At 37.5% G+C, this 27,391-nt stretch overlaps 2 protein-coding genes and 1 long non-coding RNA gene across 45 annotated transcripts in view; 2 read left to right on the top strand and 1 right to left on the bottom strand.

Annotated features, from left to right (window-relative positions):
* The window catches only part of CCDC82 (coiled-coil domain containing 82), a 32,937-nt gene extending 11,488 nt beyond the window's left edge, over nt 1-21,449 (top strand). For 12 of the 42 annotated variants that reach the window (XM_070622989.1, XM_070622986.1, XM_070622981.1 and 9 more), the window contains 5 exons: nt 4,943-5,035; nt 6,361-6,485; nt 9,212-9,382; nt 15,312-15,497; nt 20,525-21,449. In XM_070622989.1, the coding sequence (XP_070479090.1) occupies nt 4,943-5,035; nt 6,361-6,485; nt 9,212-9,382; nt 15,312-15,497; nt 20,525-20,590 (641 nt within the window). In that variant the 3' untranslated portion in view covers nt 20,591-21,449. Of the gene's footprint in view, nt 1-4,942; nt 5,036-6,360; nt 6,486-9,211; nt 9,383-15,311; nt 15,498-15,870 lie in introns of all 42 variants that reach the window. The other 30 variants (XM_070622976.1, XM_070622970.1, XM_070622969.1 and 27 more) reach the window with 6 other exon arrangements.
* On the bottom strand, nt 1,601-17,741 carry LOC103556466 (uncharacterized). Its single transcript, XR_546217.2, has 4 exons — nt 14,822-17,741; nt 14,204-14,303; nt 12,144-12,302; nt 1,601-1,804 (listed from the first exon to the last, which is right to left on the bottom strand). It is a non-coding gene; the product is annotated as an uncharacterized lncRNA (long non-coding RNA).
* A 3,470-nt stretch (nt 21,450-24,919) lies between the features above and the next one.
* The window catches only part of MAML2 (mastermind like transcriptional coactivator 2), a 334,322-nt gene continuing 331,850 nt past the window's right edge, over nt 24,920-27,391 (top strand). Inside the window, exon 1 of one of the 2 annotated variants that reach the window (XM_070622943.1) lies at nt 24,920-26,839. In XM_070622943.1, the coding sequence (XP_070479044.1) occupies nt 26,327-26,839 (513 nt within the window). In that variant the 5' untranslated portion in view covers nt 24,920-26,326. The remainder of the gene's footprint in view (nt 26,840-27,391) is intronic. The other variant, XM_070622944.1, reaches the window with a different exon arrangement.

The raw sequence follows: 27,391 nt of genomic DNA, 5'->3' as shown, positions 1-27,391 counted from the left end.
GAGAGATGCAACTGTAACACCTCAAAATAGTATAGTTTCCCCTTCTCCTACGTGGTTTCAGCACTTGAAGACAATCGTAGTCTTTTCCCCTTCTCATCAAACCCTAATAGTATTTTTCTGTATTTACTCTGAGACTGCAACTCTTAGAAGAGATATGATAGAGTAGAGGGATAGACTAGCAGTGGTCCATTGTATTCCAGACCTGTAGTGTTCATATGCTAAAAATATTACACACAGGTAAAGAGATAGGAATAACCTTCAGATTTGTGGCTACTGAAGATTATATTACTTTTTCAGTCCTCTATCATATGATCAGAGTGACAAAATACCAAGTAGTAGATAGAAGAGTACATCTCAGTCTACTAGTACGTTGCTGGATAAATACTTGCTAGAATACTGGAAATCAGACTAAGAGTGAACATTAACTTAGTCTCCACCTAGCAATTAAAAATCGTTCTGTCAACACAATGCAAAGTTAGCCTAAGAACAATCTCACAACCATCTATGTTAAATATTAAATTCTAGAACTTTCCCTCTTGTTCTAGGATAAGTAAAAAGTACCAGTGAAATCATATTGTGGAACAAAGGAAAGGTAATATTTCCCTGAATACTAAGAGGAAGAAAATGCCTGTGAAAAATGTTTCATTACAGAAAACAGAAGAACATTGTATAAAGCATTTACTTTGTGATCTGTGAAAAAGAAATAGGACATCATAAGGAGAGAACAATTTGAGGTCAAAGGGAGCTAGGTAAGATAAATTACCAGAAAATTAAAAATGTAAAATCAGAAATAAAATCTATATTGAAAGCAGTAAAAAGCAAAAGTAACTACAGAATATCTCACCAGTGATATATAGGTTAAACCCAAGAAGTTCGTCTAGCATAGAGAAGAAAAAGAAGACAGTTCTGAGGGAGAAGACAGTACATGAAAGAATAGGAATGAAGCCTCTATTTCACAAATTCCTGGGGGGAAAGTACAGAACAAGTGGAAGTCTAAAGAAGAAAATAATAGCTTTAGCAAGATATGTAAAAGGAGATTTGAATGTACTGAGAGGCATACCATGTTTTTGGATGGAAAGCCATATGGAGATATGAATTCAAAGGTGTGATAGAAGAAGGTATTCTTGAGTTGCCAAACACACCCATTCATGCAGATTAAAGAGACTCACATCCTAATAAGTTGATGAAAACAGATTTGCAAAGAGACATGAAGGAAATATTTTTCTAACTGCAAGAATAAAGAAAAAGTTATCTCACCATTCTTTTCAGAACTATAAAAATGCTTTAAACATAGGTGCCATGTTAACGTGTCACATTAGTATGTCAAAAGAGAAAAAAATCGTAATTTCAACAGATTCTAAAAAGTCATGATAAAATTGAATGCCCATATCCAGTTTTTTAAAAAGTCTTAACAACAGTAATGTACATATGTTCCTTACGTAGCAAAGAATATTTTAAACCAAGTCAACATCATACTAATAATGAAGCACTAGAGATATTCTCTTTAAAATAAAGAACAAGACAAAAATATTTCTTACAACTTTGTTCTAGATCTTTTGAGCAATGTAATAAGACATGAAAATAAAACAAGAAATAGAACTATGGAAAAGAAAAAGACGTTTATTATGTGAACATAATATGATTATATATATATAAGCTGTAAGTTTCTGACTTATTTAAGCAAGGATACAGAAGTTAAGAGAAAGGATATGAATACATTGAGAGCAGGAGTAGATGTGGCATTTATTTCCATAGTTTTCTCATGTTCTTCTTTCCTTATGTTGGGCCGGGAGGAGGGGGGAACCTGTCAGAGTAGAAAAAGAAGCCAATTTCTCACTTTGCCTCTGCCCTCTTACACTGGGCTTATACCTCCATTCCAGAAGAAAATACACCAACAATCTTTGTGTGTCTACCTAAGAGAATATCTATAAATATTCTCTTGGCTCTTGAAATAAGCTTAGCACTAGCAAGACCACATCCTCCTTGGGTTTGGGGGAGAAGGCAGAGTCAATGCTCACAAATTCCTGAACAGTATATCTCTTTCCAGCTCTGTAATGTCCCAGGAAGCTCATTTTCCACAAATAGCTAAGACATTCTGACTATTTTGGAATTATTAAAAGATCTCAGAATAAAGACCAGATTCATAATAAATATGTAAAAACTCAACAGTTTTCTTGTATACTATCAGTAAGTATTTAGAAGATATAATGATAAATTCCATTTACACTAGCAAACAAAATAAAGTTCCTAGGCCTAATCTTAAGAAGAAAAACATGGCTGTATAGGTAGAAGAAAACATGAATGAAAGGAGAGACACAGCATGTTTCTGGAAGGTAATAGTACAAGAAGTTATTCTAAAATTAATGGGTTTTTTTTTTAAAGATTTTATTTTTCCTTTCTCTCCCCAAAGCCCCTGGTACATAGTTCTTATTTTTAGTTGTGGGTCCTTCTAGTTGTGATATGTGGGATGCCGCCTCAGCGTGGCTTGATGAGCAGTGCCATGTCCGCGCCCAGGATCTGAACTGGCAAAACCCTGGGCTGCTGAAGCAGGGCATGCAAACTTAACACTCAGCCGTGGGGCCCGCCCCTGAAATTGATGTTTTGATTCAACTTTGCAAAACAATCCTCAAGTTCACTTGGAAGAACAAACATATGAGAATAAATAAAATTTGAAAATAAAGAGTAAATCAGAAGGAGTGGCTCCACCAGATATAAAAAGTTATCATAAAATTGCAATAAGTAAAGCAGTATAGTACTGGCATGGGAATGACAGACAGGTGAATAGGGTAAACAGTGCTGAAACAAAATCTTAGCATATATGTGAAATTAATATATGCTAAAGCATGTACAGAAAATCAATAGAATGCCTAGCCTATCCAGTGATTGAGTGTGGGGGTAACTACTTTAGAAAAATCAAATTATTCATAAATACAAATATCAACAATATATTTCTCCTGTATCCTTTTGTAATTTTTTTTTATAATCATGGGGGAATGTTTTAAACAAATTCCCAGGATAGTCCGCAGGAGCCCATCTAATATAGGGATTAAAGCACTGAAAAAAAGCTCTGGAGGAAATCTGAGCTGTAATCCTGATTCTACCTCTGTCTAGTTGTATGACCCTGTGTAAGTTATTTCACCGTTGTGTCATATGTCTTAATTTTAAGATGAGAGATTTGAATTTTACTTTCTCCAATTTCCAATCCAAGTCTAAAAGTCCGTATTCTGAAGTATAATTGTATCAAATCTAACTACCATGCTGAACAACATCTACCTAATGGATGGTAGAATGAAACCTGGAGTCAGACTGCCTGGGTTCCAGCCTTGTTCCAACACTTACTAGCTGTGTGATCTTAGGGAAGTTTTTCATCCTTTCCATGTCTGTTTACTCAACTAAAAATAAACTGAGGGTAATGATAGTACCTCATAGGCTTGTTGTGAGAAATAAAGCAATGCATGTAAATGCGTAAAACAATGCCTACCATATACTTGCTCAATAATTTTTTTCAAGTTGAGATGCCAGGAGCATAAATCCATCACCACCCACCTGTGCAGTCAAACACAATGAAATCGAGGCCACCTTCTCACTCTTTTGAAGGACATTCTGATGCATATTGGTAGGAGAGGGATACTGTGGTTAGGACAAAAACTGATCACCTCAGTACTTCAATAATGTGTTTCCTTAAAAAAGAATACATGCTGGGGCTGGCCCCGTGGCCGAGTGGTTAAGTTCGCGCGCTCCGCTGCAGGCGGCCCAGTGTTTCGTTGGTTCGAGTCCTGGGCGCGGACATGGCGCTGCTCATCGGACCACGCTGGGGCGGCGTCCCGCATGCCACGGCTGGAGGGACCCACAACGAAGAATATACAGCTATGTACTGGGGGGCTTTGGGGAGAAAAAGGAAAAAATAAAATCTTTAAAAAAAAAAAAAAAAAAAAGAATACATGCTGAAAATTTCTCCTAAAGTCTAAAAAAGAGCTATATAGCCCTTTTAGTAACTAAAATATAAGTAAAAAGCTTTCTCCTTGTTAAATCTCATCTTTGTTTTATTTCAACTGAAAGCGAAGTCAGAATTCACTCATGGGTGCTAATAATAGGCCTTATTTTGCTTTAATCCCTTGCCAGGCATCTTCCGCTTTTCCTGAAATACTCAGGCTGCCTTTAATATGTTTCCACAAGTTCCCAGAGCAAGGCAAATGTTCTGTGATGACGTTTGGATCTAGGAAGAGATCGTGTTTGGTAGAGAACATTTCCACAGCCATAGTAAACCTTGACCCAAGAGCAGTGGGAAATAGTAGGGACCTTCTCTCTTATCGTTCGTTGCCTGGCCCGTCACAACAGATGGTTCTGTGGACCAGACTGGATTAGTAGAAAAGTAGGCTTATATATTTAGTATGAGAAAGAGAAGGCCTAACTTTTCTAAATTGATGTGGAAAATCCTAAATCTAGGGCAGCAGAAAGAGAGATGGAGTTTTTAGAACCATTGGGTTTCTGGCTAGGGTGGCAGTTTCCCAGATAATTTTCTATGTGACGTGTTTCAGACAGGAGTTTCATGTATATGTTGCACAATCTACCTTTAGAGGTTTCTCTCTTGCTCTCTCACTCTGTCAAGTTGGTGATTAAACTTAGGTGCACAGGGGATGATTTTGTGGGGTTTTTTTTCAGAACATATCTTTTGATATTCCCTGAATAGTTTTCCCTCAATAAGTTTGGAAAATGAAGATTACTTGAAATAATGACTGGAAACATTGGATTAGAAGCCATAAATCTGGAAAATGGAGATTTGCTCAGTGACTAGACAAGTCAATGGGGCAGCTATAAAATTAGGATAACTTAGCTATTTCTCCTATTTATAGTATTAATTTCTTAGCCTTGAAGAAAGGAACCTATTGTAGTCAGGGAATTGTTTTGTCTACTACATCCTAATATTTATTTAAAATTTCAGATTCTTTTAGTGACCACTATACTCACTTTGAAAGAGTTGTGAAGGCTCTTCTGATCAATGCTTTAGATGAATCTTTTCTGGGAACATTGTATGGTAAGTTAATAATATTAATGGAACAATTAGGGTTTTTTTCTTTTTCCAGTTTTTAAACAATCTTGCTGTTATGTATGTATATATATTAAACAAGACTAAGGAGACCCATGCTTAAGGCCTTCCAGTTGTTCCCTCTGGTATCAACTACACCAGAAATCCATTCACATCAAAAACTGTTTAGTGTTTATTATTTGTGATATGTGGAAGGAACAAAAGAAATATGTGATGGTTCCCTGCCCTTAGAAAGTTCACAGTGAATTTGAGGATATAGGACATAAACTTATAGAACAGCACTGTAGTTCAGCTGTTGTCCATGTGTTGTGCCAGCCGCTCTAAGCATCTTGAATGTCACCAAAAGTTATATGCTGTTTTATGCTTTTGGGCTTTTGCTCATTCTCTCCCTTCTTAGAGTATAATCCCTTTCTACTCAAGCTTTTCCAGATAAGTGTAAAATCATTTCCCCTGTGAAAGCTGTCTATGACCCAGTTGGGTAATATTTGTCACTCCCTCATTTGTGCTGTTACGATCCTGAGTATGGTGGTACTCATGTATATGCACCTTTAATACTGTATTGAAATGTATTTTTGCCTTCCTCCCTTACTAGAGTGTGACAAGAACCATACTTTATATATACACTTGCATATAGCACAGAGTCTGGCACTTAATAAAAACTATAAATATATCTTTTATTGAATATCTTCTTAAGTGCCAAAATGAGATTTCATTCACAATTTATAAAACAGATGTTTATTGAGTGCTACTAAGGGCCAGACGTTATTTGAGGGCTGGGGATGTGTCAATGACATATAAGATGCCTGCTCTCATGTTGCTGAAAGTCTGATGGGAGAGAGAGACAATGAATGAGTGAACAAATATATAACATAATATAATATGATTTCAACTAGTGATTAGTTGTTGGAAAAAAAAATAAAGTATGGTAAGGAGATGGAGACTGATAAAGTCATGTCTATGTTTCATTGGTCAAAGAGGGTTTCTCAAGAGGTGCCTTTGAACAGAAACCTGAATGAAGTAAGGGAGGAAGTAATGCACGGATGCGGCAAAGAGTGCAGCAAGTAGAGAGACCCTTAGGAAAGAGAAAGGTTGATGTGTTCAAGGAACATTAGAAGGCCTGTGTGGCTCTTTTCTTTCCCCAATGCTCTCATCAAATGATTTATTTTTTTTACTTCATTAAATTTTTTTTTTAATTTAAAATGCTTCTAACCAGTCAACCAAGTATCTTTCTAAAACTATGGGAAGAAATTCTTAAGTATTCAACTGTTTAAATATTTTAAGGCAAAATGGTTTATTGTTGTTCCCCTGAACAGATGGCACCAGGCAAAAATCGTATGCACAAGATATGTTGACATCTCTTCATTATTTGGATAACCGCTTTGTTCAGCCTCGTCTAGAGAGTTTAGTTTCTAGAAGTCGTTGGAAAGAACAATATAAGGTATACAGTTTTATTTGTTTTTGCATCTCTGTTGGGGGGTGGGAGTGGGAGGCCTCTCAGGATTTCAAGATCTAGTCAGACTGAATAATCCTCTAAATTATTGGCATTTATCTTTGTTAAATAATCAGCTTGTTGTTTCCTGTCTCCCCTAAATGCTATTATTATTTTAAGCTTTCACACTGATTATATCTATCCAACAAATTAGTAGTTCTGAATGATAAATAACTTTAGAACATCTTTAGGGATTAGCCCATCTATTAAAATGAGGAGATTGTCTCACAGGATGTCAACTGTTGTTTCAGAAAAGAGTATTCCATAGTCAAAGAAGTTTGAGAAACAGTGGGTTTAACTTAAAGTGGTTTCCTTGCTGGAGGACTTTTCAAGGAGCATTAATGTATAAATCTTCAAGAGGGGGATGTAGAATGTAATACCTTCCAAATTTGTATTTTATTATGAGGCTCCTTTTCACGGAATACCTATCATCACCTCCTAGGATACTTGATTTCCATGAAACATAATTTGAGGAACACTGGCCTAGATCGTCTTTAACATCCTTCCCCCTTTTAAGATTTTGTAATTCTACCAGTTTGGGGAAGCACGTTTTTAATTTACAAGATTGTGGGATTCCATATTATCCTCTAGATTTCTATTTTTATTTTTTCTAATAGTAGGAGTTGTACTATATGATTTTTGAGGTGTTTTGTTTTCTGCCTACTTCTAACATTCTGTGTTCTAATGACTAGCAAGAGGAAAAATGTCACGACAATAGAAGCTCAAGTTCCTTACAGTCCCTCTAGCACTTAAATCATTAGCTAGTCTACCTCATTTATGTCAGCGATTTCGTTTCATCAAAGACCTGTTGAGCCTTGAATTACATGAAGATAAATTAGCCACAGATGGTTTAGGTATAAGGGACAGTTAATGGGATTAAAGAGTTAGAAGACTTCAATTTGGAAGATGGCTTGAGTTTAGGTCCACCACATGTATCCTTTTTCCTCTTGGTGAGTTTTTAACCTCTTTAAACTACAGTTTCTTCCTCAGATATAGAAACTATTTACCTACTTTAAAGAGAAATATTTACTTTGAAGGTAAAGTGTATAGCATAACTCTTAGAATATGGTATAAATATTGTTTTCTTTAATAGAAATAAAAATAGCATATGTTTATTGATCATTTAATTTTTTTAAGTAATTTACATGCAAAGGAAAGTCTCTTATTTGATCTTCAAAATAACCCCATGAAGAAGGAAGTATTATTTACTCCATTTTAGAGATGAGAAAACCGTGACTCAGAAAATTGTGTAACATCAGGGTACACAGCTGGTAATTAGCTAGGCCAATATTTAACCTAGGGTGTCTCTGACTCCAAAGCCCATACCACTATGCTATGTTATGCTTTACCATACTAGGGTAGGTTATGCTGAATTTGGATACCCCAATGTTGAAATAATAACTATAAGATACCAGAAAGTATTAACTTAAAAGTTGAGACATAGATGATTAAGTACGATCTTAGTCAAGATAGGCCAGGTTATGCTGCAAAAACTAGTGGGACAAGCAAAAAACTAACAAAAATCTCAACAGCTTAACCTAACAAAGGTTATTTTTCACTTTTATGTCCAGAGTGAGTCAACAGAGTGCTCTGCTTATTGCAATCACTCAGGGAACCAAGTTTCGAGAACTTTCATCTCAGCGTGTGCTTCCATAAGTACCACAAAAGCAGGAAGGGAGGGTGGTTAGTCACCTACTCATTCTGAGTATCGGCCTGGAAGTGAGGTGTCATGAAGCGCCCTGAAATATGAGAACTATGAAAGGTAGACAGCAGACAATGTTGTTGCGAATCCTACAATGTAGAAAGGAAACTATCAGTGTATTGGATACTTAATTACTATCAGGCTGGTAGAGAATTTAGCTGTGGATTCCTAACCTGCTAATGTGCTCCTTGTGTGCAGTTCAAATATTGTGGTAATCTGATCTCCATTGCTGATTAAAACAGTAGTATCCAGCACAGGCCTAGAACATAAGCAAAAATACTCAAGCACAGGTAATTTTACAGTTTAATAAAGCTTATTTATGAATGCCAAATATTTGCTCCATTTGCTCATTGCTAACTCAGCTGTTAGACTGTTCATATCAATACTAGACACCTAGGAATCCTAGTTCCAGCTTGTTTATTTTCACAGACTTTAGTAGATAACTATAGAAGGATTAAATTTTTTCTGGATTATTTTGTGGAAAATATGATATAATTCACACAATGGAGACTGAGTGTAATCTTGTTTTTCTCAAATTTTGACTAACCTAAATGAATTCATCTATTTCTTCTATTATCCTGAATTTTTGCTGTTCATTCTTTCCTATTTTTAACTAATTAATACATCATTAACACTAACTAGAGATGAGAGGAGGGAAAAGAAGTAAATTAAAATCTATCTAGAACACTACCTAGTAGTAACTCTTAAGTGTGAGGGATATGAAACTAATTTTTTTCTAATCTGATTTCTTTTCATTTAATAGCCTAAATTATAAATTCATTTTTTACTTAAAACTATCTTGTCAAACACCTTGTATGTGCTCAGTATTAGAGTAAGAAATACCAGTGCATTGTGCTCTTACATCTCCTATTATTGTGATTCCTAGTATTGGTTTTAATTTGGTTAGGTTCTTTTATGCGGTAATTTTTTTTTAATTCTTTAAAGCATCATTACATTTTTTAATCATTTTCAGGAGCGGGTAGAAAATTATTCTAATGTAAGTATCCATCCAAAGAATACAGAAAACTGTTCCTGCCAGGCTTGTGGATTGCATCGCTGCTGTAAATATTCAGTGCATTTATCAGGAAAGTTGTATAACACCAGGACTATGGAAACAGATGATTTCATGTCACATGATAAACAGGTATTTTTTTCCCTCTCATTTTAGTTTTTAGTATTTAGAAATTTTCAGTACATAAACTTGCACAAATAACCCTAAATTATTTTCACAAGAGGAGAAAGCACTAGGAGAAAAGAAAAGAGTACAAGGAAAGAGGGTAAAATTTTGAATGGGAATGTCTGATATAGCAGATTCATTCCTAATTCAGTCAGATATTAAAATCAGTGCATATTCTCTAAAGTATAGATCAGCCAAGTTGAGGGGAGGGGAGAGGGTATAGGATGAAGATGAAAAGGGAGATAACTGGGGCAGGGGAAGCAGAAGTCCCCCTTTGAGTCCAAAGGAGAATTTGACCCAAGAAGAATATGTTCAGACAGATAATCTACCAAATCAATCCCAAGCAAATAATTGAAGATACCTGTTCGTCTTAATATGAGATTTGAAAGAAAACCGTGATTCAACCTAGACTATATCAGAAGCATGTCAGAGTCTAGAACAGTCACCACATGCATAAGGTTCTGTTAATTTTGAATGAATAGACAAAACTGAAGAAAATATTTGAAGAAAAGTATTTGCTAGACAGGAGCAGAACCATACAATGTGAAGACAGAGAAAGTGCAGATGCAGACTACTTCTATTTATTTTTTAAACTTACTTTATAAAAGTTTTGCATTTATAAATGCAAAAATATTGAGGGGCCAGCCCAGTGACCTAGTGGTTGAGTTTGTGTGCTCTGCTTTGGCACCCTGGGATTTGCTGGTTCAGATCCTGGGGGCAGACCTACACACCACTCATCAAGCCATGCTGTGGAGGCCTCCCACATACAAAAAATAGAGGAAGATTGGCACACATGTTAGCTCAAGAACAATCTTCCTCAAGCAAAAAGGGGAGGATTGGCAGCAGATGTTAGCTCAGGGCCAATCTTCCTTACCAAAAGTAAGTAAATAAAAAATATTGAGAGCTTCCTCTGGTAAGTCTGTATATCCATGAGGGCTCTGTGTATGTTTGAGGGGCTAGAGACCCAAAGTTGCCTGTAAGTATTGCCAGTCAATTATTAAGATCGAAATATACTATTTATCTGAATTCTTTCACTTGATTGGCTAGTATGATTCCTCAGTTTTATTGGACAATAATTAACCAGATCCCTCTGAACAATCTGGGTTGCAAGAATCACTTAGAAAGTTTGTATGGGTATAATAAATTCAGAATTATTCTTTAATGTTTTATTTGGCAAGTTACAGAAAACATTTCTTTTTTCAACATAGTCATATGCAAATATCCCCATTGTTTAAAAACTGATCTATCACTTTGTATGAGATAAGATACCTAGAATCCTAATAAAAGTCATTTAATACCTTAAGGATCATATTCTGTTGTATACATCAAAAATATTGCTGTGCAGTCACTGTCTATGCTGTCTGTAGCTAATCCTGGAGAGGGAAGTGAGTTAGAAAACCATTTCTGGAGTTCTGACATTCCTGTAATTGAATAAAGATTCCATATAAAATAGTTCATTCAAATATCTAAAAAATAAAAGAGATCTTGTGAAATAAAAGCAAAGATCATTGATATACCAGCCACACAATGAAAAAACATAAAAACTCACAAATATATTGGAAAATGATTATTCTCTATTTGAAAGCATGCAATTAAAACTACCCTAAGTTGCCAGATGATAGCTCTTAAAGCAGCAAAGTATCTGTAAATCAAATGAGAAAATGCCGTTCTGTCAAGATTACGTTGAAACCAGCAGTTTCAGGCAAAGTAAGATTCCTAGAGAAAGAAGGAGTGTGACGTATCTTTGTAGAACACTGGATAGCTATATAGAGCCATAGTTACAAAGCTATACGTATTCAGTGCCTGTAAGTTTATCCTAGGCAAAGTAACTCAGTAAAAGCAAATGACCTAATCGTAAAGTTCCTTGAAGCATTATTTATATTACAAAAAAAATTGGAAATAATCCAAATAAAATTTTAGAGTAGGGATTTAGTAAGCCACGTATACCATTATTTTGTGATAGAATGTAATAGAACTACTAAAATAATATCTATGAAGGTTATGAAATAATGCTAGGTGAAAGTAAAGTAATAAGCAGTGTATACACTATCCTTGCATCTATGTAAAACTGTGTGTATAGCTGTATGCAAATGTTAAACTAGTTTTGAATATATTAAGATAGTGTGATTGAAATTCTTTAATATTAAACTTTTTCTTTAAAAGGAAGAATCACTTATTAAAATGTATTTTATATCCTACTGAGCTACAGTGTCAGTGCACATATAGAAAGGAACAGGAAGGGAATAGGGAAAGGAAAAAGAAAAGGAGAAAAACCTGTTTTTAATCCGAGGTATTAAAGAGACTGTGCCCACACCCACCCTCAGGTTATTTTGAAAACTAATTCTCTATTTTTTGTTGCTGCTTGTAGTTACATAAAATTCAGACTCCTTGGGGTTAACTAGGGTTCTCTTGTTTTTGAGGCAGATTAGCCCTGAGCTAACATCTGCCGTCAGTCCTGCTTTTTGCTGAGGAAGATTGGCTCTGAGCTAACATCTGTACCCATCTTCCTCTATTTTATACGTGGGCTGCCTGCCACAGCATGGCTTGATAAGCAGTGCGTAGGTCTATACCCAGGATCCAAACCAGCCAACCCCAGGCCACCAAAGTGGAACATGTGAACTTAACCACTATGCCAGCCAACTAGGGTTCTCTTTTAAAGTAAAAATAATACTTTAAAAGAATACACTTAGTGAATTTGTTTAATGATAAAACTTTTCTCCTTACTTACCTGAGATTAGCTTCTTTGAAAGAAAGGACACTGCTGGAAAGTGGAATTAGTGGAAGAGAGTAATTTTAGTTACAGCAGTCTTGGTAGGGTACTGAGGTGAGAGGCCTTGGGCTCCCAGTTTGTGGTGAAGTCTCAGGGCATAGATGGGAAGGAAATCACCTGGAGGAAAGAGAGATGTGAAATCTGAAAGGCATTTGGGAGGACTGACAACAATCTTGAGTTAATTTTCAATTTTGCCCAGACTCCAGGAAATGCTTAAGATCCAATAGGAAGAGGCAGTAATTTTGAGGCAGGTGACAATGAGTAAAATGTGTCCATGCAAAAAACAGGCCAAGAGGAAATAGAATTCCTTGGCTCAGACAGTTGCACCAAATATTTCTAGAGACTTAGGAACAGAGAAACTTCTTCCCATCCTTCCTCTTTCCTTAAGCATCTTTTTTCTTGCTTCTTCATACTTTAACTTCCATAATGAAGGAAGAGTCATCCATAAATGAGGGCCTAGAAAAATACCTCAAAAAGCTACCTGCAGTTAGCCAGATGTTACAAATGTGCATAATGCATCTTTCATTATATTTCCTTGCCTTTGTTTAACTAGTGTTAATTTACACTTCCACATGCTAATCTAATAAATTTTAAATCAGATTCTTTCTCTTGCTTTGCAGTCACCATCTTCTGCTTTAGGAAAATTTGGTGACAGTTTTAGTGTTGTTTCCAGTTATATCTTGGAAATGTAGGATCTCTTCACATTGATAGTTGAGAGGAGTATCCTCAGATTTATCAATTTATAGAGCCGTGTTAACCCTGCACAGTGGATTAGTAATCATTTACATGTCACTTGGCTTATCTGCTTTGAGAACAATCATCACAGAACTTAGCTCTTCTCTATCTCTGGCAATTTTTTAATACTGTCTGTTTTGTTAGAGTGGTGTCCTTAATGTCCAGAAATGCAATTAGATAATTCAGTGTAGTCCCTGCATACATTCCTGGGCACTACTCTGTCAGCATAGATTATTTTATCTGTTTTAGTCTTTATATAAATGGAGTCCTACAGCATAGGCCATGTTTTAGTGTACACATTAATTCATAATGTAGAATAGGCAAAAAACGGATGGGGTGAGAGAAGGAAAGGTCCACTTGCAGTATTACAGTTATTATCTACATTTACTGTCTTCTGTGAAGCCTAGCTAACAATGGTCTAGACTCTTTCATATGAAATATCACATTTTAGGAAAAAAAGAATATTCTAAAAGTAATTTTGGGCTTCTTGACCTACATAAGTGTAAGTAGATACCAAGAGAGTAGCAATTAGAAATGGAAAGAAGTAACTATAATGTTTCATATTTTCAATAGATGTTTTTACTTTAACAGGAAAAAAAATTTAAATAAGGATTCTGAAACACTTTTCCTTCCCTCTTGTCCCAAGTTAAAAATTCTATACAGATAAATTCCTCTTATTTTGTGGAAATATAGAATACAGTGTGGAGGAAATAAGATCACCTTATTCCCCTACTGTATTTTATCCTGAACAGCCATAGGAGACTTCTCCCACGCAATCTACTTTGATGGCAGAAATGGAGAGACACAGGGTACCCCTAGTGGCCACTGCAACTATCTTGATGTCTTTTTACTCAAAGTATGAGGTATTGGCAAGTGAATTGTTAAAATTGACATGACTGGTTTGATGATAATGTTGAAATGGGAAAGATACTTAGAATAAGCAAACACTGTACAATAATACTTGACTATTTCTAATGATCTGAAAAACAGAAAGGTTTTCACAGAACACAAACAGAAATGTGACTATGCTTTCCTTCAGTTTTGGGGAATTTCAAGAAAGGTTGTAAGATGTCCCAAACACCATCTTTACAAGATAATGCATCAAACCTGACTGTTCTGATTATCATATTTAACTTTTATTTTTGTTTTTGCCAATATACTCTTCCATTATTTATTGAACTCATCACCTGTGGGATCCACTGCAGGGTGGCCTCAAAAAACCAATACAATTCATTGTCAGATAGAATACAAGTTTCATAGATCAATCAATATTGTAACTATACCATTTGTACTGAGCTCATGGAAGCATGATCCGTTAGTGAACTTAGGCATAGAGACAAATCCATATGTTAGCAAGAAGTTCGTCTGTTTCCTCAGGTCACTCTGTGAAAATAAGATTGATCATGTTATAGTATTTGGAGCCCTTTCTGATGCATTTTCTACAATGAGTAAAATAACATAGGCACAATTATATTTAATTTGGTCAGTGCAGTGACGCTTTTTTCCTCTTTTATTTATAGGGGTGTATAACAAACTATTCAATCAAAATATTCTTAAGGAGAAATGTTCTGGTTGGTCGATTTTACAAGAAGAGTATTCTTAATCATAGAATCCTACAAGTCCATATAAATGTAGAAATTCAAATTCGTGTAGTTTTCTAACAATAAAATATTAATGTGTTATAATCACATCAGACTCATTAATTAAGGAAACAAATATGACTAAACATAAAGTTATTTTTTACTTTACAAATTTTTTTGGAAAAAAGTATTTAGTAAAAAACTACTAACACTTAGTATTGGTAGGAGAGTTTGTTTCAGTTTTACATGTTGCTATAAGCTGGAAAATTATCGTAATCCTGGCATTTTTAACTCAGTAACTGTATACTTACAATAGCTCACCTGCTTTTCTGGCTGTCAAGTGTGCCCGTCCTTCTGCATTTCAAGCCATTTTTTCTCCTCCTTCCCAAACTTGGTTAACTCTGTGTTTTAAAGACTTAGTTCCAGCATCACCTATTCAAGGACCTTTTTCCTCTCTTGACTGGGTTACTTGTGCCTCCTCTGGGAACTGATAGCATCCAGTGCATGGCATTTGACACATTGTTTTCCAATCATTTGTTTTTCTCCCAAGACTGTAAGCCCCCAAACACAGGTAGGCCATTGTTCACTTACATATCTCAGTGCTTAGCCCAATACTTGAAATATAGCAGGTACTCAGTTTTTGACTAGGTTGTATAAATAAGAGAAGTAAAGGAATCATTGTATAAACATTAAAACATTAATAATGCATTGATTAGATTCTGCTGTTAAAGAAAACCTGAAAACCAGAAAGGCTGTGTATTACTATATTATTTCCTTCCTATGTCAGAATAATGTTTCTTTCTTGATTTAGGTGTTCACTGTTGGCAGAATTTGTGCTAATCGTACCAAAGTTTATCATCAACTGAGACATTTCAAATTCAAGCTGTACCAAGAATGTTGCTCCATTGCAAAGACAGAAGTAGTTGAGGATGAACAGGTTAAAGAAACAGTGGAAAGAATTTTTAATCAGTCAAAAGAAAGTGGCTGGATTAAAGAGGTAAGCTGAATACAAAAGAGCCGTTTCATTCAGTAGATTCTGGAGCCTAGTTATGATCAGCAAAAGGATACAAATGATTAGAGGACAGTGAAATTTAGAAAAGAATCTCTCCTCCTCGCCCGGTCTTTGTATTTTCTCTTCTTCCACCCATTCCTTTCATGCTTGTCATTGTCCTACCCTGAAGAAGTGTCCTGATCTAAGCTTCACTCCGCTCATCAGGTAAATTTTAATCGCGATGATCCTGTCCCTTAATGAAAGGCCTCTGTCCTTTCGCTTTTATATATGTAGTGTTCTTTACCTATAGATTAAGTGCCCTTATTTTCTTTGACAAGGTATAGGACTCACCTCTGCTTGTCTGCTTCCTATTCTTTAGAACAGTTCTTGTGACCTGAGAGTGAAGAAGCACCTGGTGCCAATCTGAGGAAAGGATCTCGGCTGCCAGTTCTAATCCCACCCACATCCTCTTCTTGAGGACATGGGACTGAGCAGTGAGCACTGTAACTGAAGATCCAGGGGAGTGCAGAGGTTTCGGGCCACGGCACTGATTTTGATTCCCCCGTATCCTGTTGATTACTAAATTTGCTATCAGGGATAAAGTGGGGGTTTTGAAGAGTGCACTGGGTTCCCGAAGATCTGCTGGCAGCTCGTAAGCTCTGGTCTGCTCACAGAGCTTCTAGAATTGCTCATGGTACATGGAAAGAACGCCATTATGATTGCCATCTTCTAAAACAAGTCTGCTTACATGAATGTATAAGAGAGAACATATAGTAGATTTTCAGGCAACTCAGATCTAACAGTATATTTAATCTTAGAAAAAAAAAGAAGGCTGACTTGAGATCCATTGCCTGGGTTATTTATATCACAGGGGAATTTGTAAAAGAGGAAGATGAAAAAGAAGAGAGCTTAGAGGATAAACTTATGAGCAAAGGGAAAGAAAAAGAGAACAACAAAGCAGGAAGTCCGTAGGACATGTCATGTTCCACAGAGGTCTCCCGATCTGGAGAATGACATCAAGATTGGTTTCCCTTTTGACAGTTAGCCTCCACCACAAACTACCACCCAGTGATATCCTTGTCTGGCCCTCACATCTTGACCCTTAAGTCATCTTTCTCTCATTTTACTCTCTTCAGTTTTTTATCTTTTACTTTGCTTCTACTTCTCTCATCCCGTGCTTCTCTCCCTGTCCTCTGTGCTTGTCCACTTGCCTTAGGGAGGAGCCATCGCTTGTCCAGTAAGCCCCATCTTCATTTTCCTAGATGACTTAAATTCTTAAGTGCTTCTACTGGTGTATTTAATTGTTGCCAATCCTCTGGTGGAGTTGAAAGACCTATTGGGGTACCACATATTTAAAGAATTGTATACTAGGTGTAGAAAAATCACTGCGCATGTATTATGTATATTATATAATAATATATATGGGGAAGGATATTAAACTTCTTGCAGAAAAAAATAAAAGCATTTCCAAATTATGTACCTTCGAGAAAGCTTAACAAGGTTTATAACAACAGAAGGGATCCGGAATAAGAAAAAATATTCTTAGGAAAAGAAAGCCAAGTGTTATATTATGCTTAAAGAATAACACTTAACATCGGGCATTGAAGGTGTTTCAAAATTGTCCATGTTTAGCACAGTATGCACATTTTTTCACATAAAATATCGAAGAGCTTTATTTTCTCTTTGAGATCTCTTCTACTTTGAAAGTATTTTTCGAGAGACTTTCTCAAAAGATTTCCTGGAAACTAAAGAAGTTTATAACCAGTATAAGCCTATCTGCAGCTTTCCGTGCTGTGATTAAATTTCACAATTTATAGAGTGCTCTGACATTTCTCAGCGTCACTTTGCCTGTCCCTCAGTGTGTGTGCCCTGAGTGATAGCACGGCATGTGTTCTGGGCATGCATGCTGCCTTCTCTGGCTGCATCTCACGGCCACAGTTACTCTAACCCTTTAGAATACCAGGGCTCAGTGCTCCTTGAATGGCCATATCTGTGGCTCTGTCTGCTCTTACCTCCCAATTATTATGTCAACCTCTTCTTTTACCTTCCACAAACTATTTGTTCCTGTCTTTCCTCCCCCAGCTTGTGTTTCACACCTTGCTTTTTCCCTTACCTGACCCTCCTTCCTCCAAGCATTTTTCTTCCATATCTCAGGATATCTCAGCATTTCTTCCAAAGACTTGCCAACTAGGATGCCCTCCTCCTTCTTCTCCTTCTTCCCAACTTGAACTAGGATGATCTGTTTTTAACCTAGTGATATTAAAGGGATAGAAGCAAATCAAGTATAGGAAAAAAAAATGACAAGAAAATTATCGTAAAACCAAAATATATAATAAATATAATAGGAATATATCTCATTCTAAATGAGAGCTGAAAAACATAATATGTGCCACTGGCAAAATTCTAACAAATGTTTTTTCATTAAGAAGAAAGTACATATGATGATGGGGTTTCCAGGGAAGTTGAAGATAGGATTGTTAGCATGGGGTAATGAATCCATGAACACCAGGGAGTGAGAAAAGTGTGTCAAATAGAAGTATCAAGTTTCAGTTGTACAGTTGTATTTAAAGTAAATTTAAATGTATTACATAAAGGTTGTTATATAAATAAGAATTTTAAATTGTGATTGGGTATCCCACCCCTTCCCGAAACTTCCCCACTTGTTCGCTTCTCTTTCTTACCGCCTTTTAAACTTTTTTTTTTCCTTTTTTTCTACCCCTTAAACTGTTGTTTTTCAAAACGTGGTCCTAAACTACCTAGGTCAAAATCACCTAGAAGTTTATGAAAAATGTGTAATGCCTGGGCTCAGTGCAGACCTATTGAATAAGAATCCTTGTGGGTGTTAAACCCAACGATTAACAAATTAGGTGATTCTAAAGCAGATTGAAGGTTGAGGGCCACTGCTTAAAAGTGCATGTTGTACTGGATTCTGTCCTCAGCCTCCTCTCTAAGCTCGCTCCCTTGGCAAACCCATTCCTTTCTTCAGGTCTAACTGCCACTTCTGAGTAGAAGACTCCAGTCTCCTTCTTTTATCTTCTGACCCCTTTCTCACACTCCATTCCCACAATTCCAGCTGTTTTCCTTAGTAGGTCCACCCGGCGCTCTAAGGAGTTGAAATAATAAGACCCTAACTCTCCAAATTCTTAGTAGAGAAGACTGAGGGAAGCAGTCTCTAGGGGGAGAGAATGCCCAGGGAGTACTAACCTCCTCTGTCTGAGGTTCACTGCCCTGCAGAGGTTTATTTTCACACTAAAGCTGCACCCTGCCCCCACCCTTTAAATCTCAGAAATAGCATGCTATTTGCTATTATAGATATTGCTATATTGCTATATATAGATATTGCTATAATCTCCAAATGGTTAAAAGCCTGGATTTAAATATTTTTTAGCAGTAGAATTTGGGAGAAGATTACTTTATTTCTCTAAGCCTAAATTTTCTCATTAGTAAAATAGGAACTAAAACAATAATTATTTAGGGTTAGGGTTTTGATTGTGGAGATTAAATGAGTAATACATTTCAAGCATTTAGTATAGGACCTGGAAATTAGTAATTGATCAATTAATGTTAGCTATTATTTGCAATAAAAACCAGGAGATGTTTTCCTTTCTTTTCTCAGTGTTGCTAAGATAGATTGTAATTTCCCAAAAGAAATTTGATAAATAAGACAAAAAAGAATGTAAAGAGAATATAAAAAGTATAATAACAGTGAAACTTTTAAGGTATAAGTTTCTAATTCTTGAGTAATTTACTTATATCTAATAGAACCTGAGTTCTAGGTCAAGAGAATCCCTAAGTAGTCCATAGATTTTTTCCCACCTGTTCTTTTCTTTGTTCTTTCCAGAGAAAGTGATCCAGTCAGAATTCTTTGTCTGGGGCTTGGGGCGGGAGACTAGGGGGCTGTTCATGGCCCTGTCTGAAAGGAAAACACACTCCTCATATGCGCTTCCATAGGTCCCTATTACCACAAAAGTCAGAGGCATTAGGAGCCTCTCTCACCTCCTTGGGAGTAGAACTAGAGCTCATAAGTAGAGTTAAGAAACCATCAGGTCAGTTAATCTGCTCAACTGAGGTAAGCACTTTGAACTGTTACCAAACTTGAAATCTCCAAATCATCCTCACTCATCTCTTATCTACCCTGGTCTTTACTCTTCATCTTCATTGCTCTCACTCAAATCTGGGCTCTCATTACCTAAATTATTACAGTAGACTCATAACTAGTTGCCGTACTATTCTAGAATGGATGTTTTGCCGTTTTTCTTATAGCTCAGATCATGTTGGTCTCCTGCCCTGACACCTTTAGCAGCTTTTCATTGCTGTCACATTATTGCTAAACTCCTTAACCTAGTATTTCGTTCTTCTTATTCTTTGACCTCAGCCTCTTTGGTTTAGTCTTCTGTCTCCCTGTTCCCCTAAAAACCTCAGATTGTGGTCAAATCCTGAATTTTCTTGTCTTGTCACTGTTGTATAGACAGTTATCTCCTACACAAAACTCTCTCCACCAAATCTTTGCCTACCAAATCTTTCTTCCCAGGACACCTTAAATGCCAGTCCTTCCCGGTCACCTTAGCTAACCATGACCTCTCTTCTGAACCCTCATAACAATGTCTCTGCTTCTTTATGGCCCTTGTTATTGATTATCATTGGTGTATTACTTCTGAACTCTGTTCTCCTTAGGGGCAGGGAGAGCAATTTTTTTCTTGTACCTAGATAATCATTAGCAGAGTATTTAATATACGTTTTGCATTCAACAAATTTTTGTTGAATAAATTATTGAAGTTGTCATACTTCTACTATAAATATGATAGAAAAATTTTAATTTACTGGAAAATTGTGAAATTAATAATAGTGTTTAGTTTGATCTTTCTCCAGTGCTTTATATGAGTTAGAAATGCTTATTTGATATTGAGTCCCTGCTTATAACAAAAAGATTACCATGAAATGAACTTTTTCCTGTTTGTGTCTGTAGATTAAAAAGGCCTAGTTTATCTTCATTGCTTTGAGTAAAATAACTAGCTTTTTTATTGTATACACAGAAATATGGGAAACTTCAAGAATATCTCAATTCTGCGGATTACTTTCAAGATGAGAAGTTTGACTAAATTGTAACACATTTCCTTCAGAGAAGATTTTATAAATCCTGTAAATGTGAAGATCATGGGTCTTGTTTATCTGTATCATGTGACATATCTATATATTTTATGTATATCTTCATGGCAAAAGATCTTGTTTAAAATATATGTTCATCTTAATTTCCGTGAAATGGAAATTCCACTCTACAGTCTAATAAAATTTTTATCTGTTGTACATAGAAATAAGCTTAATAATTTTTACATAAGTGTATTTTAAAGTTATATAGCAATGCCTTTATTACAGATGACTATCAAGTGAATGAGCTGCTCACATCCCGTCAGTTTAGTAGAAAAATACTTTATTGTAAAAATGTATTTAGACTAACATCTACATGTATTTATTGCTGAATCCCTGCCCAGATCTACTTAGTACCCTTTTGCAGTATTAAATGACCTTCACTAATATATTTTTTACTACTGTCATTATCTAGATCAATGGGCCATGGAAGAAACTTCAGTGTTCATCAGTTCAGTGCCCTTGCCTTAGAATCAGAGCATAGTTACCTGTGCCAGGTAGAGGAGTGAAACCTTCACTAAAGATTCCCTTGAAAATAGATTTCCGGCTTCCAGAGTTTTTCAACCCTCACCTTCAGGAATAATTTCATGATGTTCTTTATTTTTTCTATTCAGTTTTGTCTACATGTTAATGATTAAGATGTATTTTATTTCTTTTTATCCATAACTTTTCTCATATATGTATTTATGTTAGGATCAGAAGATCTCAAATAGAGTCAAAAATAGTTTAAAAGCATATTTTGACGTCTGCATTGCTTTGCACTAGATTTTTTCCCATAATATAATAAAGTAAAATGGTTTCAGAGTGAACAAATGGACCCTGTCTATTCTGTATCTTTAATTCTTAAAAGTAATGTTCTAGTAGGATCTATTTTACCGTTGAATTTTAGATACTTGTTTCTTACTTCCAGTGTTGGTTGAACCTAGCTTCATCTATTATATGGTTCGTGTCATGGACTTCAGTGTGTACGCATACATAAAAAGCTACATTTTATTAAGTTCTTACATAGAGATTATGTAATACTTTCTGCAATTAATTTTCCTGAAATTAATTGCTATTATTATTGTAAACAAAACAAGTAGAAAAAAGCTCACAAAGTGGTGAGAATACTGATGCTGATGTTCCATGTGAGGAGTGCATACCATTTCAAAAGTGTGAAACAGAAATTTCATTCACATACCTCTGCTCTTATTATTTCCCTAGCATATGGAAATAATCCTTAACTAAATGAAGTCATAGTTGAAAGCTGAAGATGAAGTAACAATGTCCAAAAAGAAGCAAGGCAGAATTAAAGGAAAAGTGATAGTCAAATTGGAAGGGTGAAGGATCATGAATGACTTGTAAAAAGGAAGGCCAGGGAAGATGAAAAAGAATGATCCCTAAGGTCTCTGATGACCATGGAAGCATCACTTCTCATACATGACACTACAGACAGGCTTGAGAGAACTGAAGAGTGAGAGTTCCAACTGGAGAGTTTTCTCAGTTAATTTATCTATTGTTTTTAATAGTACTCATTTAATTAGTAAAAATTATGGCACTAATGATTCCAGGTACCTATGATGGAAGCTGACCCAGCTTGTAGGTCAGGCATCCTGTTGGATGGAAGCATTTTTCCTGTTAGAACAGCATCCTGACTGCTGATCAGGAAATGCTAATAGGTAGTTTTCCTGATGTCTGAGGTCACTGCAACCCAGCAAGCTTGTTCAGTGGGTGTTTGAAGAATACAAGAGGCTTTTAGGTACATGATAAACCAAATGAGTGGCAGAGAGACAGGCTTTTAGGGAATGAGAGTCAGCATGGATCAAGGGTCAACAGAGAGTACCCTATAAGAAAATGAATTGTTCAAAAAACAGAATTAACTTTTACAGATATTATGACTTATTGTATTATTTTATCATCATCAATATCATTGATTCACTGTAACACTAAAAAGAAATAGTTTGTAAGCTTATAAATCTTACACATCTATGAGATTTTTAGACCTGGACGTTTATTACTGTAGTGTTAAGTGCTTTAGTGTTAGGTAGCTATGCATAGTAGAGATGATGAGGAAGGAAGCAATGGACAAGTAAAGGGGAATTAATGCTTGAAAGAATTCACATGGCTTTAGGGTTATAAGAGAGGGCATGGTGCCATAAAAAGGGAAAAACAAGGAAAAACGAAATGTCTACGTTACTGACAGTTGGATATAGTCGACCATATTTTCTCTCTTGTCTACTCTCCTATTCAGATGAGTAGTTCTATCTACTGCTCATTCCTTGAAGGCATTGTAGGACTTGCTTAGACTCCACTGTGTTGACTGAGGTATAATTGGAGCCCTTGAGCTATTTCAGGGATAGTCTGGCTTCCCTGTAACTCTTTTCACACTTGACACTGAGGCAGCAAGCCCAGTGGTTAAGAGAGCATAGGTTTGAAATCAGTCTTGAATTTGAGTCCTGGTCTGTTAACTTCCTAGTTGCATGAACTGGAACGTGGTTGAATTTCGATGAGCCTTGCTTTCCTCATTTACGAATAGGGTTAATAATCTCTATCCCTCAGGATTATTTGTGGATTAAGAGAAATATATGCAAAGTGCTGTGTCTGCAACATGATGTGACGGTAAATGAATAGTAACATGCGAATGGAAATGAGGCCTTGGGTGATAATGATGTCAACTTGAAATTAAATGGCTGTAAAGGGTAAATATGTACAAAAGACACTCTGAAGAAGTATCCTACACCACTGTAATATAGAACAAAAATGTATTAAATTCTTGCTTGACAAGTTTTTAAGGTGTTTCCCTGTCTAGCATAGAAATCAAAGTTTATATCAATTAGGAATAGCTGATTTGGCCAAGGACTCCGTGTTATTAATTAAAACCCATGCTACTACAGGGCTGTAGAGTGAACAGTAAGTTTTAAATTTAAATATTAAATTTTTTCTCTTTTATCAAGTTTGATTGCCGAATATAAAGTTTCCATAGTAATAGAAGATATTGTCTAATGAACACAACTTTTTAAAAATCAAATGTAAAATGATCAAAACTCCTCCACTTCCTAATGATATGAGACAGTTCTCCATTCAAATTTTGCATACCTAACAAAGAAGTATTTTTGCCATTCTCCGCATGAGTGGTAAGGAACTTAGCCTTGGAAGGGACCGATAGAAGTATGTTCCAATGAAAAGTAAAAAAATTATAGTCTGAGTGTACTTATCCCCAATTCCCAACTAACATTCCAGGATTTGTGTAAATAAAACGGACTAAAGTAAGCCAACCTATGGAGAACTAAATTGTAAATAAATCTAGTCTTAAAATGTTCGCCTTGATTTTGCCTATTCCTTTCTAGCCACAGCTCAGTTTGAAGCTGGACTATGTTACTGAGATGCCAGAGTTGGTTTAAATTACTGAATTTAATTGCTCGAGACCTCAAATCCAAATGACTTCCATGTTAGGACACACAGAATATTCACGGTCCTGACTACCCCAATCTGTGCTCACCTTATTCTATTCTCTGTAATTGGTAAAGACAAGCAGAGTCTACCATACAATTTGATATCTTAGAGATAGGAATCTGAAAATGAGGGGACAACAGTCTGTGTAACAGATCTATTTGGTTTGTGTTATTAAAATTCTTGAAACTCAGCTGCTACATATTGATTTTCTTCATTAGATGTGTAAACCAGATAGCTATGGAGACTTCAGATCTTGCATTTGGTTTGTCATAGGCAATCTAGTATTTTCAAAGGAAACCTTTTTTTTTCCAGAACTGGTATTGGTAATATCATAGTCATAAAATATTTTATTTATTCCTAAACTGATTGGTTTGTGATCACCCAGATTGACTTACCCAGAAACACACAAAACAGGTGGGTGAGACAGGCACCCTCTGCTCTTTCGGAGCTAACAATGTGATTTCCTCTCCTCTCTACCCCGCCCCCAACACCCACATTCTCAGATGTCTTCCTTATACTGGTGAACATTTCCTCGGTGCTCACCCAGCTCTTGCTAGGGTGCTCAGTGGTGTCATCAACAACATATTGAAAAATGAAAATGATATCCTCAGAGGGGTGTAATGTAGGTCTGAAAGGGAAAATACATTCCCTGGCCGGGAATTTCTTAAACATTTAGGGCTGGTGAAGTAGTTGTATAGAGGTTGGGGAATTTCCCCAGCCTTCCCCTCTTGGCCAAGTCTGAGGCTGAGCTAAGTGAGCGCTGTTGAGACGCGCGGGCTTTGGGATTTACCTCTTGGCCACTGGGAGGCCCTCTGCGTTCCCCTTTCCCCGGTGCCTGGCTGCAGTTACTCACTCGTGCAGTGGCACCAGCCTTCCACCAGGGAGCCTCGGATAAGCTCTCCCGCCCGCCCCCTCCGCCCCCCCCTTCCACCCCCATCTGCAGCTTGCTGGCTCTCTTTCTCCCTCTCTGTCTCACTCTCTCTCTTTCTCTCCCTCTCCTATCGGAGCACAATGAAAGCCTGTGTATCGCCGTGACTCCGGGCAGTGGAGCCAGTGTCAGCAAAGCGGCTAACAACAGACGGAAAAGAGAAAGGAAAATACAAGCTACTTTTTTTTCCATCTATAAAGCGGAGCAATACAAGAGATAGAACCACATTGCTTATTGCGAGTCCAGACCCTCAGATCCACTGGCCGGGGATGGAATGTACAAAAGTGGACAGAAAAGTGGCTGGACATGACTCGGTGCAATTTGCTGGAAGTTTGTAAGTTTGACCATCGTTTGTAAATTACTCTCGGAAGAGTTTCTCTCTCTTGATACTGTATTAGAATAGAGCCGGGGGTGAGGAATAGAAACGTAAGCGGGAAAGAAAAAAATGTGTTGAAGGATCTCTCTCAGTGGCTAGCGACTTCAGACTGCTTTCATTTAAGGCTGGGAAACCTTAGAGGGAATGAGGATTTTACCGGTGATTGGATTAGCTAAAGAAAAAAGCATGGTCCAAAAGTCGAGTTACTGACATTGTTAACAGTTGAAAAGCTGTCTCCCTCTTTTGGGAGAAGACAACATCCTACAGTACCCCACAGAGGAGAAAACACCGGAGCAAAGGGAAAGGGAGGACAAATTCAAAGCCAAAAGACAGTCTCTCTTGATTTTTGTACGTTTTGAACATTGACTTCAAAACCTTCTGAAATAGCACTTTTTTTTTTTTAAACCTGAGGAAAAGTAAAGGCTGCGGGTTACACAGACGGTGGTAGAAATGTGTTTCTCTGCAGAAACATCCCCATAAAGAATTTTCCGAAACAACTAGGTGAGGGGGAGTCCAGCTCTCTATTAATACCTCTCTCGATTCCCTTTGCTGTCGGTTTCTGTCTCTGGCTTGACAATCCCTGAATTCTTGCTCTAACCCCCAGATCGTGTGTTTACAAAGTACCTAGTGGTTCTTGTCAGCTTGGTGGGGGAACAAAACCCACCAACTCTGTCCAACTTCTCCAGAGCTGTCAAATGCAATTAGAGTAAGTTGATCAGGGTTTGTTTCCAACTTATCCTCTGTGATTGGTTTCTATTCTTTCTCCTCACCCTCTTTTTACTAACTCCCCTCCCCCACACCTTCTCCACTGCTCCCCCCAACCTCTGAAGACCTCTATTCATGTGGCCCTGAACACTGAGCTCACATTGTCAAAAGCAGATTTGCCTGCCATAGCCAGCAGTAGCCTCTTTCCACCTCACCATCCCAGAGGCGACAATCATTGTATCCAGTAAGATGGGGGACACAGCGCCCCCACAGGCCCCCGCAGGAGGGCTAGGGGGGGCCCCTGGGGCGGGGCTCCTTGGAGGGGGCTCAGTCACCCCGAGAGTGCACAGTGCTATCGTGGAGCGCCTCCGGGCTCGGATCGCCGTCTGCCGCCAGCACCACCTGAGCTGTGAAGGACGCTATGAGCGTGGTAGGGCTGAAAGCTCAGATCGGGAAAGAGAGAGCACCTTGCAGCTCCTGAGCCTTGTGCAGCACGGCCAGGGGGCAAGGAAGGCTGGCAAACACACCAAGGCCACTGCCACTGCTGCCAACACTACAGCCCCTCCACCGCCCCCTGCTGCCCCTCCTACGTCCTCCCAAGCAGCAGCAACAGCAGCCCCTCCGCCCCCACCAGACTATCACCATCACCACCAGCAGCACCTGCTGAGCAGTAGCAATAATGGTGGCAGTGGTGGGATCGACGGAGAGCAGCAGCCACCACCTTCAACCCCAGGGGACCAGAGGAACTCAGCCCTGATTGCGGTAAGGCACCTGGTTTTCTCATGATTCTGGCTGTGGCCGTGTGGCCTTTTGTGAGGGTGGAGCTTGCCTTGGCCTGATGTTGAGTGGAGAACAGCGAAAAGGGCCAAGATGTCACTTGACTACCTAAAGGCCACTGAGTGTGCTGTTTGTGCAGTTTTATACTCTCATTCCTCAAGTTTTGCTGGTGCTCCTTCATGGGTTTTCCTCCACTTGTAGGGTATTCCTTAAGTGGTAAGAAGCCTAAGTTTTCCAGAGGTTCTCTGGGGTCCACAGCTTGTAAAAGAGGTGGCTACAAGTTGGCAAGATCTGAGCCACTGAGGAAAGCCCTATGTCAAGGATCCTTCTGCTTTTGCTAGCCAGCTCTGATTTGGCCCAACAAGCCATTTTCAGCCTCAAAGCATTTATCAGTCCAGCTGACCTTTATCAAAGCCTTTCCTTCTTGTCCCATTTCCCCATCCCCCATTGAAGGGACTCCTTCTCCTTGGGTTAAGGGAGCATAAATGGTGCTCTCTAACATGGAACAAGTTCCCTGAGTGTAAAACAAAATTTGGG

This window comes from Equus przewalskii, chromosome 6 (genome assembly GCF_037783145.1).
Source record: "Equus przewalskii isolate Varuska chromosome 6, EquPr2, whole genome shotgun sequence".
Classification (NCBI taxonomy): domain Eukaryota; kingdom Metazoa; phylum Chordata; class Mammalia; order Perissodactyla; family Equidae; genus Equus; species Equus przewalskii.
Note: the sequence above shows the minus strand (reverse complement) of the source record. Positions and strands in the feature narration are given on the sequence as shown.